The following is a 12,967-nucleotide window of genomic DNA, read 5'->3' as shown; positions in this document are numbered from 1 at the left end:
TTTAAGGAAAAATAAACAAAAGCAAAGAGACTAGCTCCTGTCTCGCTTGTTAAGAAAGCAACTGAATACCTGAGGGCAGTCCTGAGGTAAGGGGGGAGGGTCTAAACTATGTAAATGAGGCTTCCTACAAGCAGTTTCGAAACTAGGAATTAATAACCCACTTGTCCAAGAATAGAGTGGGATTGTACAAGAATATTCCCATTTCAAGATATAAATGCATAAAAATTAGCTAAGTATTTTGAATTTTACAAAAGAATAACTTACCTATTTTTAAACCTATCTAGTGCAGCAATACCAAAATAATACATCTTGGATTGAAAAGGCTTGCGCAAGGCTTCAAGAACATAGCGCAGGGCAAGACCCAATGCCATGTATGTAACCAGTCCTTTCTCTATTATCCCACCAAATAGACAGGCTGTTATGTGCAGCTCCTTATCCGGGTACTGAGGGAAAAAGCGGTACTCCTCAAACAAGTTTCTTAGCATACAATTAAACACCTCACGTTCACGCTTAACGTTGGAGTCCTTAAACCTCTGTAGCATGTCTAATACCTGCAAATAAATCAGAAACCATCAGATTCTGAAAAGATTGATATTTACAAAGCATATTTTAAAACTGGCTTCTCAACAGATCTTATTTAAAAAGCAGAGTTCCACAAAGGCACTATCATTAAAAGGGATGATATTTGAGATGAGGATACTCAACTGTATACCAAATGGTGCCCAGAAGAAATAAACCAATTTGTTTATTCAGCAATCTTATTTACTAAGGTGTACAATACAATGATATTCCCTTGTTAATAGACAAATCCTAGGGACTCATATTTCTCCAAGCAAAGCAACAGATGCATAATTTGAGAGCAGTCCCCATATGTAACCAGTATGAATGGGGGTGCCATGGCCTCAAAAACAAAGTTGGCACAACATTGCAGCAGTTGAAGACTGAATTGTAGGGTAAGGGAGACTCTTTTGGAGAGAGCAGGACAAAGTAGAGAAGATACGGAGGGGCATATGAAGAGGGGAGGTTGTCAAGACAAGAGGGATGCATCTCAACTTTCTATGATAGTAAACAATTAAACATAGACCAGTCAAATTACCTCAAGTTTCAAGTTTATTTACAATTTGATTAATCGCCTATTCTGAATTCTAAGCGATGTACAAATCTGCTGGAGAGACAAAAATTGACTGGCAATAACGTACATGACTTATCAGTACCGTATATACACGAATATAAACTGATTTTTGGGCCAAAAATGGTCCAAAAATGGGGTCTTGGTTTATATTTGAGTCCACTACTGTAGTTTTAAAATATATTCAAATTTAAGCCTACCAGGCTATGGGAAATGGAGTCACGAGTCAAGGGCAGGCCTGACATGTGAGGTAGGCATTTGATTCCTCCTGGCGGCCGCTGTCCTCCATGCTGTTTGCGAGCCACAGGGGAGGAGGGGGAGTGAGGAGTCAGCGACACATCTGGATTGTGAGCAGCCCTGCCTTCGGTCCTGTCCCAGTCCTGCTAAACTGGCTGGCAATAATGAAGCCAGACGCTGCAAGGTCCTTTCCTCTAGCTAATTCACTAAGTTCTCTGCCGGTCTCAATTCCCCCCCCCCCCTCTGAATTTACCGACAGAGCCTACAGCGATTTAGCAAGAGTGAAGGCCCCTGTGGCATCTGGCTTTGCTATTGCCAGCCGGTTTAGCGGGACCGGAACAGGACCAAAGACAGCTATGCTCACTCCCCGCTCCTGCCAGCAACTGGCAAACAGCATGGAGGACTGCTACAACTGCCGCTGGGAGGAATCAGCTGCTTGCCTCGCATGTCGGGCCTACCCCTGACCCGCGACTCTGTTGGAAGAAGCAAAGGGTAAAAGGTGATGAGGAGAGATCTTGGACAAAGGTGGAGGGAGAGAGAGAGCGATAAGGTTTTGGAGGAAAGAGGGGAGAGAATAGGTGGATGGAGGGGGCAAGACAGTAGATACTGGTTAGAAGAGTGAAAATAAAGGGAGAAAGAGAAAATGCTGGAAGGAGAGAGGGAAGAGATAGCCAAAAAAATAAAACTGGAGAAATAGAAGCACAGAGATGGAGAAAAATAAATGGAGGAAACTGAAAGAAAAAGCTTAGTCAGATGGATGTAGAAGAGGAAGAGAAGACAGGAAAAAATTTTTATTTTAAATTTCATTAACAGAAAATACAGTTTTGCTGTAAATTTGCACTGCTTTCTTTTTATATTCCAAAGTATAGAGTGCTGTTTCTCTTTCTCTGCTGTTGAACTGCATATGGCTTCTTGAGGTTTAAGTTTGATTTTTGTCCACATTTAAGTTTGTGGTTGCATTTTCCTATGTAGGGGATATGTTTAGTGACTTATGAGATAGCTGATGGGGAGGGAAGGTGAACAGTCTTTATAGATTGGCTCACCATGATAACCCAAATTTCTTTCTTTTTTTTTTTTAATCTTTATTCATTTTCAAATCTTACAACAAGTGTATAATAATCAATCAGAAAAATTTTTAACAAATCACTTGACAATCTTACTTATAATCCTTAAAATATATAAATATAAAAGAATCCCTTCCCACCCGCCCATTTATTAATAATAAAACAATTAACAATTATTATCTTTCCCAATCCCACCCCCCCTATACCTTATCTAATACCAAGGTGTTTAATATAACACAAATTTCTAATTTCGGTTTATATTTAAGTCAACCTTATTTCCCCTTTTTGGAAGGAAAAAAGGATACCTTGGTTTATATTTGAATATATACAGTAGTCAGAGTAATTGCCAGAGCATATGGCAATTTCAGTACTTGGTAACATAAAACTAATAAATTAAACAAATTGATAAGCAAACTTCTGAGGGGCACTGAAAAGTATGCCTCTATTTGCATGGTTAATTCAGTTTCAAGAACCAGTAAAAAAAACAACAGAAAACCCTCAAATTTAATCAAAAATAGGAATAAAAGGGCGAAAATTGAGTCTGCCCATCACATCTTTTTCTGTTCTAAGATAATTATGTAACACAGCTTTCCAAAATTAGAACATCTATTGTGATACTTTCATATATGGACAGCATAGAATGCAACAGTACTAGCATAATACAACAAAGACATAGCAACAATTTACTAAATCTAGAGAAACAATCTAGAGCAGGGGTCCTCAAACTACAGCCCTCCAAGGTCATTTACCCAGCCTCTGCTAGAGTGTTTACTGCTTATATTCCTAATCATTGTTGACCTGCTCCATTATGGCTTTCTCACTATAGCGCTCTGCAGTTCTCACCACTTCTCACTGTGCACCGCCAGTAACTCCCTCACGTAAGCTGAATGGTCAGACACACAGTGCTGTCATGCTTCTATGCCACGTGACCCATCCACTGAGTGAATGGGCTGTTATGCACAGCCCTGCTACTGCTAAAGGGGTTTCTTGGAAGTTTGGTAAGTTAGCGAGAAACTTCTGGCATCAGTGAGTTGCTGATACTTGGGCTACTTTATTGCAGGGGCTTGGTAGTACTTCACTGACCGTTCCAAAACTTCAATATGCTGCGAAGATGGGGGGAGGAAAGTGCAGCTGACACCATGTGCACTCCAAAGAAAAGCAATTGGGTGCCCGTACAACCTGCGCTAGCACTCCTGATTAAGTCAAGCAGTGAACAAACAGAACGGGAAACCCCCGAGCTCCACAATTCAAGCAGGCTGGCTAAGCAGGTTCCCACATGATCTACTTTCTCAGCTGCAGGCCGAAGTCTACTCCTCTTATGCAGGCTAAGCAATCACTGGAGCTGAACAGGAACACAAATCTTGCAAAAAAAACTCACAAAAAATGATTGAGAAACAAAAAGACCAAGCAGATCAAAGTTTTTCCAGCAGGCTCGCTTGCAGAAGAAATAACCGACTGGAGCAGCAGAGAGCAGGGAGGAGGTGGTGTTGATAACAGTGATCAGTAGCTCCTGCAACAGACTCGTAGGAGCAAGGCCCTTGGTTCAGTATTCAATCCCTATTCCACTGTTAGGGTCTACTCCATTAAGGTACTCAAAAAAGCAACATAATTCATCCTCTGCCCCCTGCCATATGAACATCACATCATCAATAAATCGTTTCAAAGATATAACAGTAACTAGTATAAACATAAAATTCTTCAAATCGGGTCATATAAAGGCACACAATGGATGGGGTTACTGTGGCTTCCACTGCCATCCCTTCTTTTTCTGCAAAAAACAATGTTCAAATTCAAAATAATTATGTTCAACTATAAACTGAATTAATTATGTCAAGTTTAATTTATCCCACAAAATTGATAAGGTGGCCAAATTGTTTTCAACTATTGCTTGCCCCATTGGGATATTAATATATATTGAAATGATATCCACGGTGACTAAAATGATCTTTGACATAGTTATGGTTTTCAACATCTATATATACAGTAATGTAGTGAGTCTAACACTTAGGAATCAGCTCTAGTAACTCTAAATGTACTGGGATAATGGTTCAGAAATAGACCCCCCCCCCCCTGATATTATGGGACTTCCTGGTGGCCGCGCCAAGGATTTATGCACCTGTGGTACAAAATAAATGTGAGGAACTTTTGGGCAACTTTTATATAAAAATGTAAATTCCTTAGAAGATATAGCCCCATCCATTCTTTAGAAGATGTAACCTCACCGAAATTTGCCAGTGAAAGTAAATTAAAAACAAGTTTTTGAAAATCATCTGAGGGATCATTTGACAATTCACAATAAAAATTTAACATCAGATAACTGCCTATTAGCCTCACATAATAGTCTATCCTGTACTACAATGGCATCCCCCCTTGTCAGCTTGGCCTATGCCAAGGGAGTAGTCATTGATCAACTCAGTCAACGCTCTCTGTTGAGGACCTGACAAATTGTGATATGTCTGCTGCTCCATATTAACTAGATTCCTCATAATCATAGACAGAGTATTTATGGCAATTTGAATTCCCTACCTGTAAGTATGCCATTTATAAAGAGCTTAGATTCTTATCTTACTAATATATTTTCTTGTAGATGCGAGTATCATTCTAGACAATAGAGTATTCTCCCCATTCTAGTGAGCCATACAGAAGGAATCCATTCCAAGTTTTCAATTACATAAGAACATAAGAATTGCCATCTCTGGATCAGACCCTGGGTCCATCAAGTCCGGTGATCAGCACACGCGGAGGCCCCGCCAGGTGTACCCTGGCATAGTTTTAGTGCCCATATCAATGTATGCTTCTCAAAGGAGATGTGCATCTAATTTACCTTTACCCGTATCATTCTATGCCACTCTTAAGGAGATGTGCATCTAGTTTACCCTTAAATTCTAGAACGGTGGATTCTGCAATTACTTCTTCTTGGAGAGCATTCCAGGTGTCCACCACTCGCTGCGTGAAAGAGAACTTCCTGATATTCATCCTGGACCTGCCCCCCTCAGCTTCAGTTTATGTCCTCTTGTCTGTGTCACATTTAACATTGTAAATAACTGCTTTCCCTGCTCCATTTTGTTGAATCCTTTCAGTATTTTGAAAGTCTCAATCAGATCCCCTCGCAGTCTCCTCTTCTCAAGGGAGAACAACCCCAGTCTCCTAAGTCGTTCCTCATAGTCCAGGTTCTCCATATCTTTCACTAGCTTCTTTGCTCGTCTCTGCACCCTCTCTAGCAGTTTTATATCCTTCTTTAGGTATGGAGACCAATGCTGGATGCAATATTCCAGGTGCAGTCTGACCATGGCTCTGTAGAGCGGTATTAAAACTTTCTCTGATCTACTCGTAATTTCCTTCTTTATCATGCCTAGTGTTCTATTTGCTTTCTTCGCTGCCACCACACATTCCGCCGACGGATTCAGGGTCCTATCTATCAGTACACCCAGGTCCTTTTCCTGTTCGGTCTTTCCCAGAGTTACACCTGACATACTATACTTGTGATCGTTATTTTTTCTGCCTAAATACATCACTTTGCATTTTTCCACATTAAAATTCATCTGCCATTTATCTGCCCACTTCTCCACTTGATTCAAGTAGCTCTGGAGTTTCTCACTGTCCTTCTGCGATCAGATTGCCCAGCATAGCTTTGTGTCACCTGCAAACTTGACTATTTCACTGGATGCTCCTTCTTCCAGGTCATTTATGAAAATATTAAATAAGATGGGTCCAAGTACACCACTAGTCACTTTTTCCCATTCTGAGAACTTCCCATTTATGCCCACTCTCTGTTTTCTGTTCTCTAGCCATTTGCCTATCCATCTTAGTATATCTCCCTCTATTCCATGGCCTTGCAATTTCCTGAGAAGTCTTACATGTGGAACCTTGTCGAACGCTTTCTGAAAGTCCAAGTATACAATATCCACCAGTTCTCCACTATCAATTTGTCTGTTCACTGTCTCAAAGAAATTGAAGTAGGTTCGTCAAACATGATTTCCCTTTTCTGAACCCATGTTGACTGGCTCTCATCAGGTCGTGTGTGTTTAGGGCCGGACTATGCTATCATTGATCAGCGCCTCAACCATCTTTCCAGGGACAGAAGTGAGACTCACACAGATCTGTAGTTGCCTGGCACTCCTCTCGATCCTTTTTTAAATATCGGTGTGACGTTCACTATCTTCCAGTCATCCAGTATCTGTCCTGTTTTGATTGACAGGTTGGCAAGTTTTTGCAATAGTTTTCCGATTTCAAATTTCAGTTCTTTTAGAACTCTCGGATGAATTCCGTCCAGTCCAGGATATTTATCACTTTTAAGTTTGTCGATCTGGTGGTAAATCTGGTCCAAGTCCACTTCTACTGTGGTGAGGCTGTCCTGTACGACTCCCTTGAACACTTTCACTGTGTCAGGTATTGTTGCGGTGTCTTCCTTTGTAAAGACAGACACAAAGAAGGAATTCAGTCTGTCTGCAATTTGTTTGTCATCCTTGACGCACCCTTTTCCTCCCAGGTCGTCCAGCGGTCCCATCGCCTCCCTTGCGGGTTTTTTCCCTTTTAAGTATCTAAAAAAGGGCTTGAAATTTTGGCCTCTCACTCTATTTTCTCCTCGTAGACCTTTTTGGCAACCCTCATCGCCTTGTGACATTTTTTCTAATCATCTCTGTTTGTTCCAAGCTTCGGATGTTTTCGTGCGTTTCCACGTCTTAAAAGGAGCCCTTTTCTTCATTTATGGCTTCCTTCACCTCTTTGGTAAGCCACGCCGGCTCTCTTTTGCCTTTGGTTTTCTTTACTTTGGACATCCGCGGAATGTAAAGACTTTGTGCTTCCGTGATAGTATTTTTCAGTAGGGACCATGCCTGTTCCCTACTGAAAAATAGGGAACCGTTATGACATTGCCCATCTTTTTCTTGATCCATGGCTCTCATGCTGTCATATCTTCCCTTTTTAAAGTCGTAGTTGAGGTTTTGGTACCTTTCCCTTTATATCAATCAAGTTTGAAGTTGATCATGTTGTGATCGCTCATCCCCAGCGGGACCATGACTTCTACTTCCTTTGCCGGACCCGTAATGCCATTTAGGACAAGTCCAAGGAGACGTTTCCTCTCGTCGGCTCTCCTATCATCTGTTCCATGAAGCAGACCCCTAGTACTTCCAGGAACTTTGCCTCCTTGCCACAGTTGGAGGTTCCAGGTCCCAGTCTATCCCCGAGAAATTGAAATACCCCAAGATTATGACATTACCTATCTTACATTCTTGTTTAATTTCCTCTTATCATTTACGAGTCTGTCCCGGCCGTCGGTAGTAAAGGCCAATCTTTATGTGAGCATCGCTGTATCTGGGAATCCTGATCCAGAGGGATTCCAGCTTCTCTTTCTCTTCAGCCATAGTCTCTCTCACGGATTCTAATCCTACCCGAACATATAGGGCAATACCTCCACCCTTCTGCCCCACTCTATCTTTTCTGTACAGTTTGTATCCCTGTAGTACTGTGTCCCATTTATTTGATAATTCCTCCTCCACCAGAGGGCTTTGCTACCCCCTTCAGTTTGAACCAAAGCAGGCAGTGATATTATATAGCAGTGGTCTCAAACTCAAACCCTTTGCAGGCCCACATTTTAGATTTGTAGGTACTTGGAGGGCCGCAGAAAAAAATAGTTAATGTCTTATTAAAGAAATGACAACTTTGCATGAGGTAAAACTCTATAGTTGATTTATAAACTACAAAGAGTTTTACCTCATGCAAAATTGTCATTTCTTTAATAAGACATTAACTATTTTTTTCTGTGGCCCTCCAAGTACCCTATATTATCTGTGGCCCTCATAGTTAAAGTTTAACATCTTTCCTTTCTCAGAACTGACATTTCAATCACTATATTGAAAATAAAATCATTTTCCCTATCTTTGTTATCTAGTGACTTTATTTTTCTGTGCTTTTAACTATGTTTCCAGGGCTTCTTGTCCATTGACTGTTTTTCTCGCTGTCTTCACTTTCTGCCTTACACCCATCTTTGGCATTAACTTAACATTCAATTTTTCCATTTTTCTGCTTTCTTCTCAAAATCTACCTTTCCATGCCTTCCCTTCCAAACTTTCTCTCAATTTCCATGGTCTGACATCTCTATCATTCCTTTCTCTCCCTCCCTCCTTCCTTTCCCCTGGACTGGCATCTGTCTCCTTCCCTCCCCCCATGCCATGGCATCTCTCCCTCCCCAGTCTAGTATCTCATTTCCTTTCCATTCCTTCCCATGGACTTGGCATCTCTCGTTCCTCTCTCCTTCTTTCTCCCTCCCCAATTGGGTGCAGAAGCAGTAGCATTTCTCTCCCCACTTAACTCCCTCCTTCCTTGTCTCACACACCTGTCGGCAACACAGCATTCACAACTTGCTGCCGGGTCCCACCTACTTTTTGTGTCCGCGGAGGAAGGCCCGAAGCAAGCAAGAGCAGCGAGTTATAGATCTCTCTCTCTCTTCTGTGCCTTCCTCCGGCGAGAGTTTGGTTTCTGGCCAGCTCCCTTGCTGAAGTTGTTTACCATTCTAAGCTGCAGGTGGTGGCTCCTTGCGCAATCCAAGCCTGCATCGGAAGCCTTCTCTTTCTCTCTCTCACCCATATTGTCGATAGTTCCCTGCTTCCTGATCCTCGTGGCTCCAAAGCAGTGGTCTCAAACTGGCAGCCCGGGGGCTTCATGCAGCCCGCCAGGTACTATTTTTAGGCACTTGGTATGTTTATCATAATCACAAAAGTAAAATAAAACAGTTTCTTGATCATATGTCTCTTTAGCTATAAATTACAATATTATTATTAAGACTTAGCTAAAAGGAAAGATTTATAAACTACAAAGAGTTTTACCTCATGCAAAATTGTCATTTCTTTAATAAGACATTAACTATTTTTTCTGCGGCCCTCCAAGTACCTACAAATCCAAAATGTGGCCCTGCAAAGGGTTTGAGTTTCAGACCACTGCTCTAAAGGGACATGTTCTGCCCCTTTGGTCACGCCCCTTCAGATTCAAACCAGTTCTTTTTAAAAGGCCAGCAAGGCCCTCTCTCTCCAGATCCATGGGCAGCAGGTGCCTGCCCCGTTCTTCCCCGTGCTCAAACACCAGGTGGTGCCAAATGCCACGGCACACCAGGTCTTTTTAAAAGGCCAGCAAAGGTCATCTCTCTCCAGCTCCATGGGCGGCAGGTGGCTGCGGAAACACCTGCCTCATTCTTCCATGTTCTCAAGCACCAGGTGGCTCCCTAAACATTTTAATTGAACAATTGAAACATCGAAATAACTATTCCAATCAAACATTTATTAATCTCAATCAGTCCCCCAATGTATTAAAGCAATAGATTACAAAGGCCAACAACAACAAAAAATTATTGGTGCCTTGGGTTTTTTGGGTTACAGATTCAAAAAATTGCATTGAATAGACCACATCAGTTCTAGTTTCTTAGATATGGTTATAGGATAGTAGATATGCCTTTGGGATAGTAAAGCCAAACATGAACGCTGGGCAAAAAAAGATTGGCCTCTGAGGGAATATATGGTGGTTGGAGAATAAAATGTGATCCATGAACTTTTGGAAGCACGAGATAGAATCATACTGCCACCACTACATATAAAGCTAGGCCTGATGAAACAATTTGTAAAGACTTTAAATAAAGACGGTTCATGCATTGAATATATAGCGCATATGTTACCTGGACTTACCATGAAAAAACTGAAGGTAGGAATTTTCGATGGTCCACAGATAAGAAGACAATTTATAAATGACTCACATTTCATAGCATCAATGAATGAAATTATCATGTGCCTGGTCTTCATTTGTTCTTGTGAAAAACTTTCTTGATAACAAGAAGGCAGACAACTATACCCAATTAATAGAGGATATGCTCTTTCATTTCAACAGCCTTGACTATAATGAGTGTTAAAGTCCATTATCTGCACACTTAGATCACTTTCCAGAGAACCTTGGTGACTTAAGCGAAGAGAAAGGAGAAAGATTTCACCAAGACATAAAAACAATGGAAGCCAGACACCAAGGAAGATGGGATGCACCCATGATGGCAGATCCCACTCTTGGAAGTCTTACAAAACGGGCTTCTTGTGTGTCGAATGACTGGAAAGTTTGTAACTAACTTGTGCTTTTGGTATGAAATAAATAGATTTTCATGTTGTACACTTTTCTTTTAATTTTTAAAATGCTTCCTTCATGCTTAAAATATATTAATTTAAACATTACATTAAAATACCCTGATTTTTTTAATGGGCGAGCAGAGTGGAGTGGTATATGACACATATTCTGTATCTCAAAAACTAGAGCTAATAGGAGAAAACTGGTGCCATTTTTGGAATCAACAGGTCAAATATATCCAGAAAGAGGTCTAACATTTGAGGCACCAAAATGAGTGTTGACCAGTTGTGACCTTAGAATTACATGGTTCTAACTGCACCGAAAGTTGGCTAGCAGTTAGAACCTGGTAATCCCATGCATAGACTAATTTCTGTACATAGAACCATGTAATTTCTTATGAAATGAAAGAACGGTTAAGCTGCAATAAATCATCTACATGTCAGATAGAACCCAGAAGTCATCGGAGTTAAAAATACTGAAAATTGTCACTTAGAACCCTGTAATGCTAAGGTCGCGCAGTGTTAATCTTCATACTCTTGAGGTCTAACTGACATCCAAATCTCAGTCTTGATTCTACCATCTGAAACTAAACATATCCAAGACTGAGCTGCTCCTCTTTTCTCCTAAACCCTCCACATCTTACCCTCCGTTCTCCATTTCTGTAAATAATATTCTCATTTCAGTCTCCTCTGCTCAAATCCTTGAAGTCATCTTCGACTCTGACCTCTTTTTCAATACACATCCAACTGACTGCTAAAGTCTGCCACTATTATCTCTACATCATCATCAAAATTTGCCTCTTCTTCTCTGGGCACAATATCTGGACCCTTGTCCACACTCATCTCATGCTTAGACTACTGCAATTTACTTCTAAAATGTCTCCTGCTGAACCGCCCCTCTCACCTGCAATTGGTATAACACTCAGCTGCACAACTTATCTACTGCCAACCTTGCTGCACTTGTTACCCCCTCCTCAAATCACTTCACTGGCTCCCTATCCACTTCTGCATACAGTTCATGCTTCAATTACTAACCCACAAGTGCATCCATGCAACAGCCCCTCAGTTTCTCTTCTCTTATTTTTCCTTATACTCCATACCCTTTCTCCTCCATTGCTAATTCCAGACTTTGCTCCTTTCAACTAGCTGACCCATATGCCTGGAATAAACTGAGTTCGTCCATCATGCCCCTTACCTTGTTTAAAAGCAGACTGAAAATCCACATTTTTTTATCTAGCCTTCAATCCATAACTTTATTCCCCACTGCTCACCACCATAGCCAGAAGATTACCCATCCCCCTAACAGTATCTCCCACCCTTGCATCCCATTTGTCTTGTCTGTTTAGATTGAAAGCACTTTCAAGCACCGACTATCTCCATCGTGACTCTGAATAGTGCTGCGCTTATCTGGTGGCGCTTTAGAAACAGTAGTAATAGTAGTAGTAGTGTGGGACCTCTGCAACTGCTCATAACACTGAGGACCCAAAGACTGTCTCCTCCCCTGCTGTCAAGTTCACTCTGTAGAACTTGGAGAATGTATGCACAGAGGACCAGGTCACTGCCCTACAAATCTCCCTGGGCGGAATCGCCCAAGCGTCCACCCACGAAGAGGCTACCCCTTCTTGTGGAATATGCTTTCAAGGAGATTAGCGATTGCGTGCCAAAAGCAATATAAGCTGGCAATATGGCCATCTATATCCATCTTGAAATGGTAGACTTAGATGCCGGTCTAACCACTTCTAGCCTGAAAAGTAAGCACAAATAGATGGACTAACAATCAGAACTCATTGGTGACCTCTAGTAACATAAGGACTCTCATCACATCCAGCTTTCTCAGATTTCTGTCCTTTATCTTTGACCCTGTGGTCTGAAACACTGGCAATCTTACCTTTTGAATGATATGAAATGCCAAAACTACCTTCAGCAAAAATGATGGAACTATGTGAAATGAAATTCCCACCTCCAAGATCTTGAGGAAGGGCTCCCTGCATAACAGGGCCTGCAGCTTTGAGACCCGACTCGCTGACAATGTCCATGAGGAAACTGTCTTGATGAAAAAAAACCAACAAGAATATTGCTTGAATAGGCTCATATGGAGCCTGACTGAAGCTATGCAATACCAAATTAAGGTTCCTTAAAGGAAATGGTAGTTTATCAGAGGTCTAAGCCTTAGAGCCCCCTTTAGGAATCTAGCTATGTCAGGAGAAGAAGGCAGGGGACCTTTGTGTGCACAGGTTCTGAAGCACAAGACGCCCACCACTTGGACCCTGAGTGATGCTACTGTGAGGCCTTTGTCGACACCTGCCTGGAGGAAGGCTACAACCACCGCGATCAAAACATAAAATGGCTCCACCTTCTCTTTCATGCATCAGTGTTAAAATGTCTCCCATGCCTTAAGAGTAAGCGAAGACCACTGCAAGCTTATTGGCTCTGAGGAGAGT

General features: G+C 41.6%; 1 protein-coding gene across 13 annotated transcripts in view; it reads right to left on the bottom strand.

Annotated features, from left to right (window-relative positions):
* Nucleotides 1-12,967, bottom strand: part of CNOT1 (CCR4-NOT transcription complex subunit 1) — a 1,050,915-nt gene that overhangs the window by 540,785 nt on the left and 497,163 nt on the right. For all 13 annotated transcript variants that reach the window (XM_033940598.1, XM_033940586.1, XM_033940591.1 and 10 more), the window contains one exon: nucleotides 265-551. In XM_033940598.1, coding sequence (XP_033796489.1) covers nucleotides 265-551 — 287 coding nt within the window. The remainder of the gene's footprint in view (nucleotides 1-264; nucleotides 552-12,967) is intronic.

This window comes from Geotrypetes seraphini, chromosome 4, assembly GCF_902459505.1.
Source record: "Geotrypetes seraphini chromosome 4, aGeoSer1.1, whole genome shotgun sequence".
NCBI lineage: Eukaryota > Metazoa > Chordata > Amphibia > Gymnophiona > Dermophiidae > Geotrypetes > Geotrypetes seraphini.
Note: the sequence above shows the minus strand (reverse complement) of the source record. Positions and strands in the feature narration are given on the sequence as shown.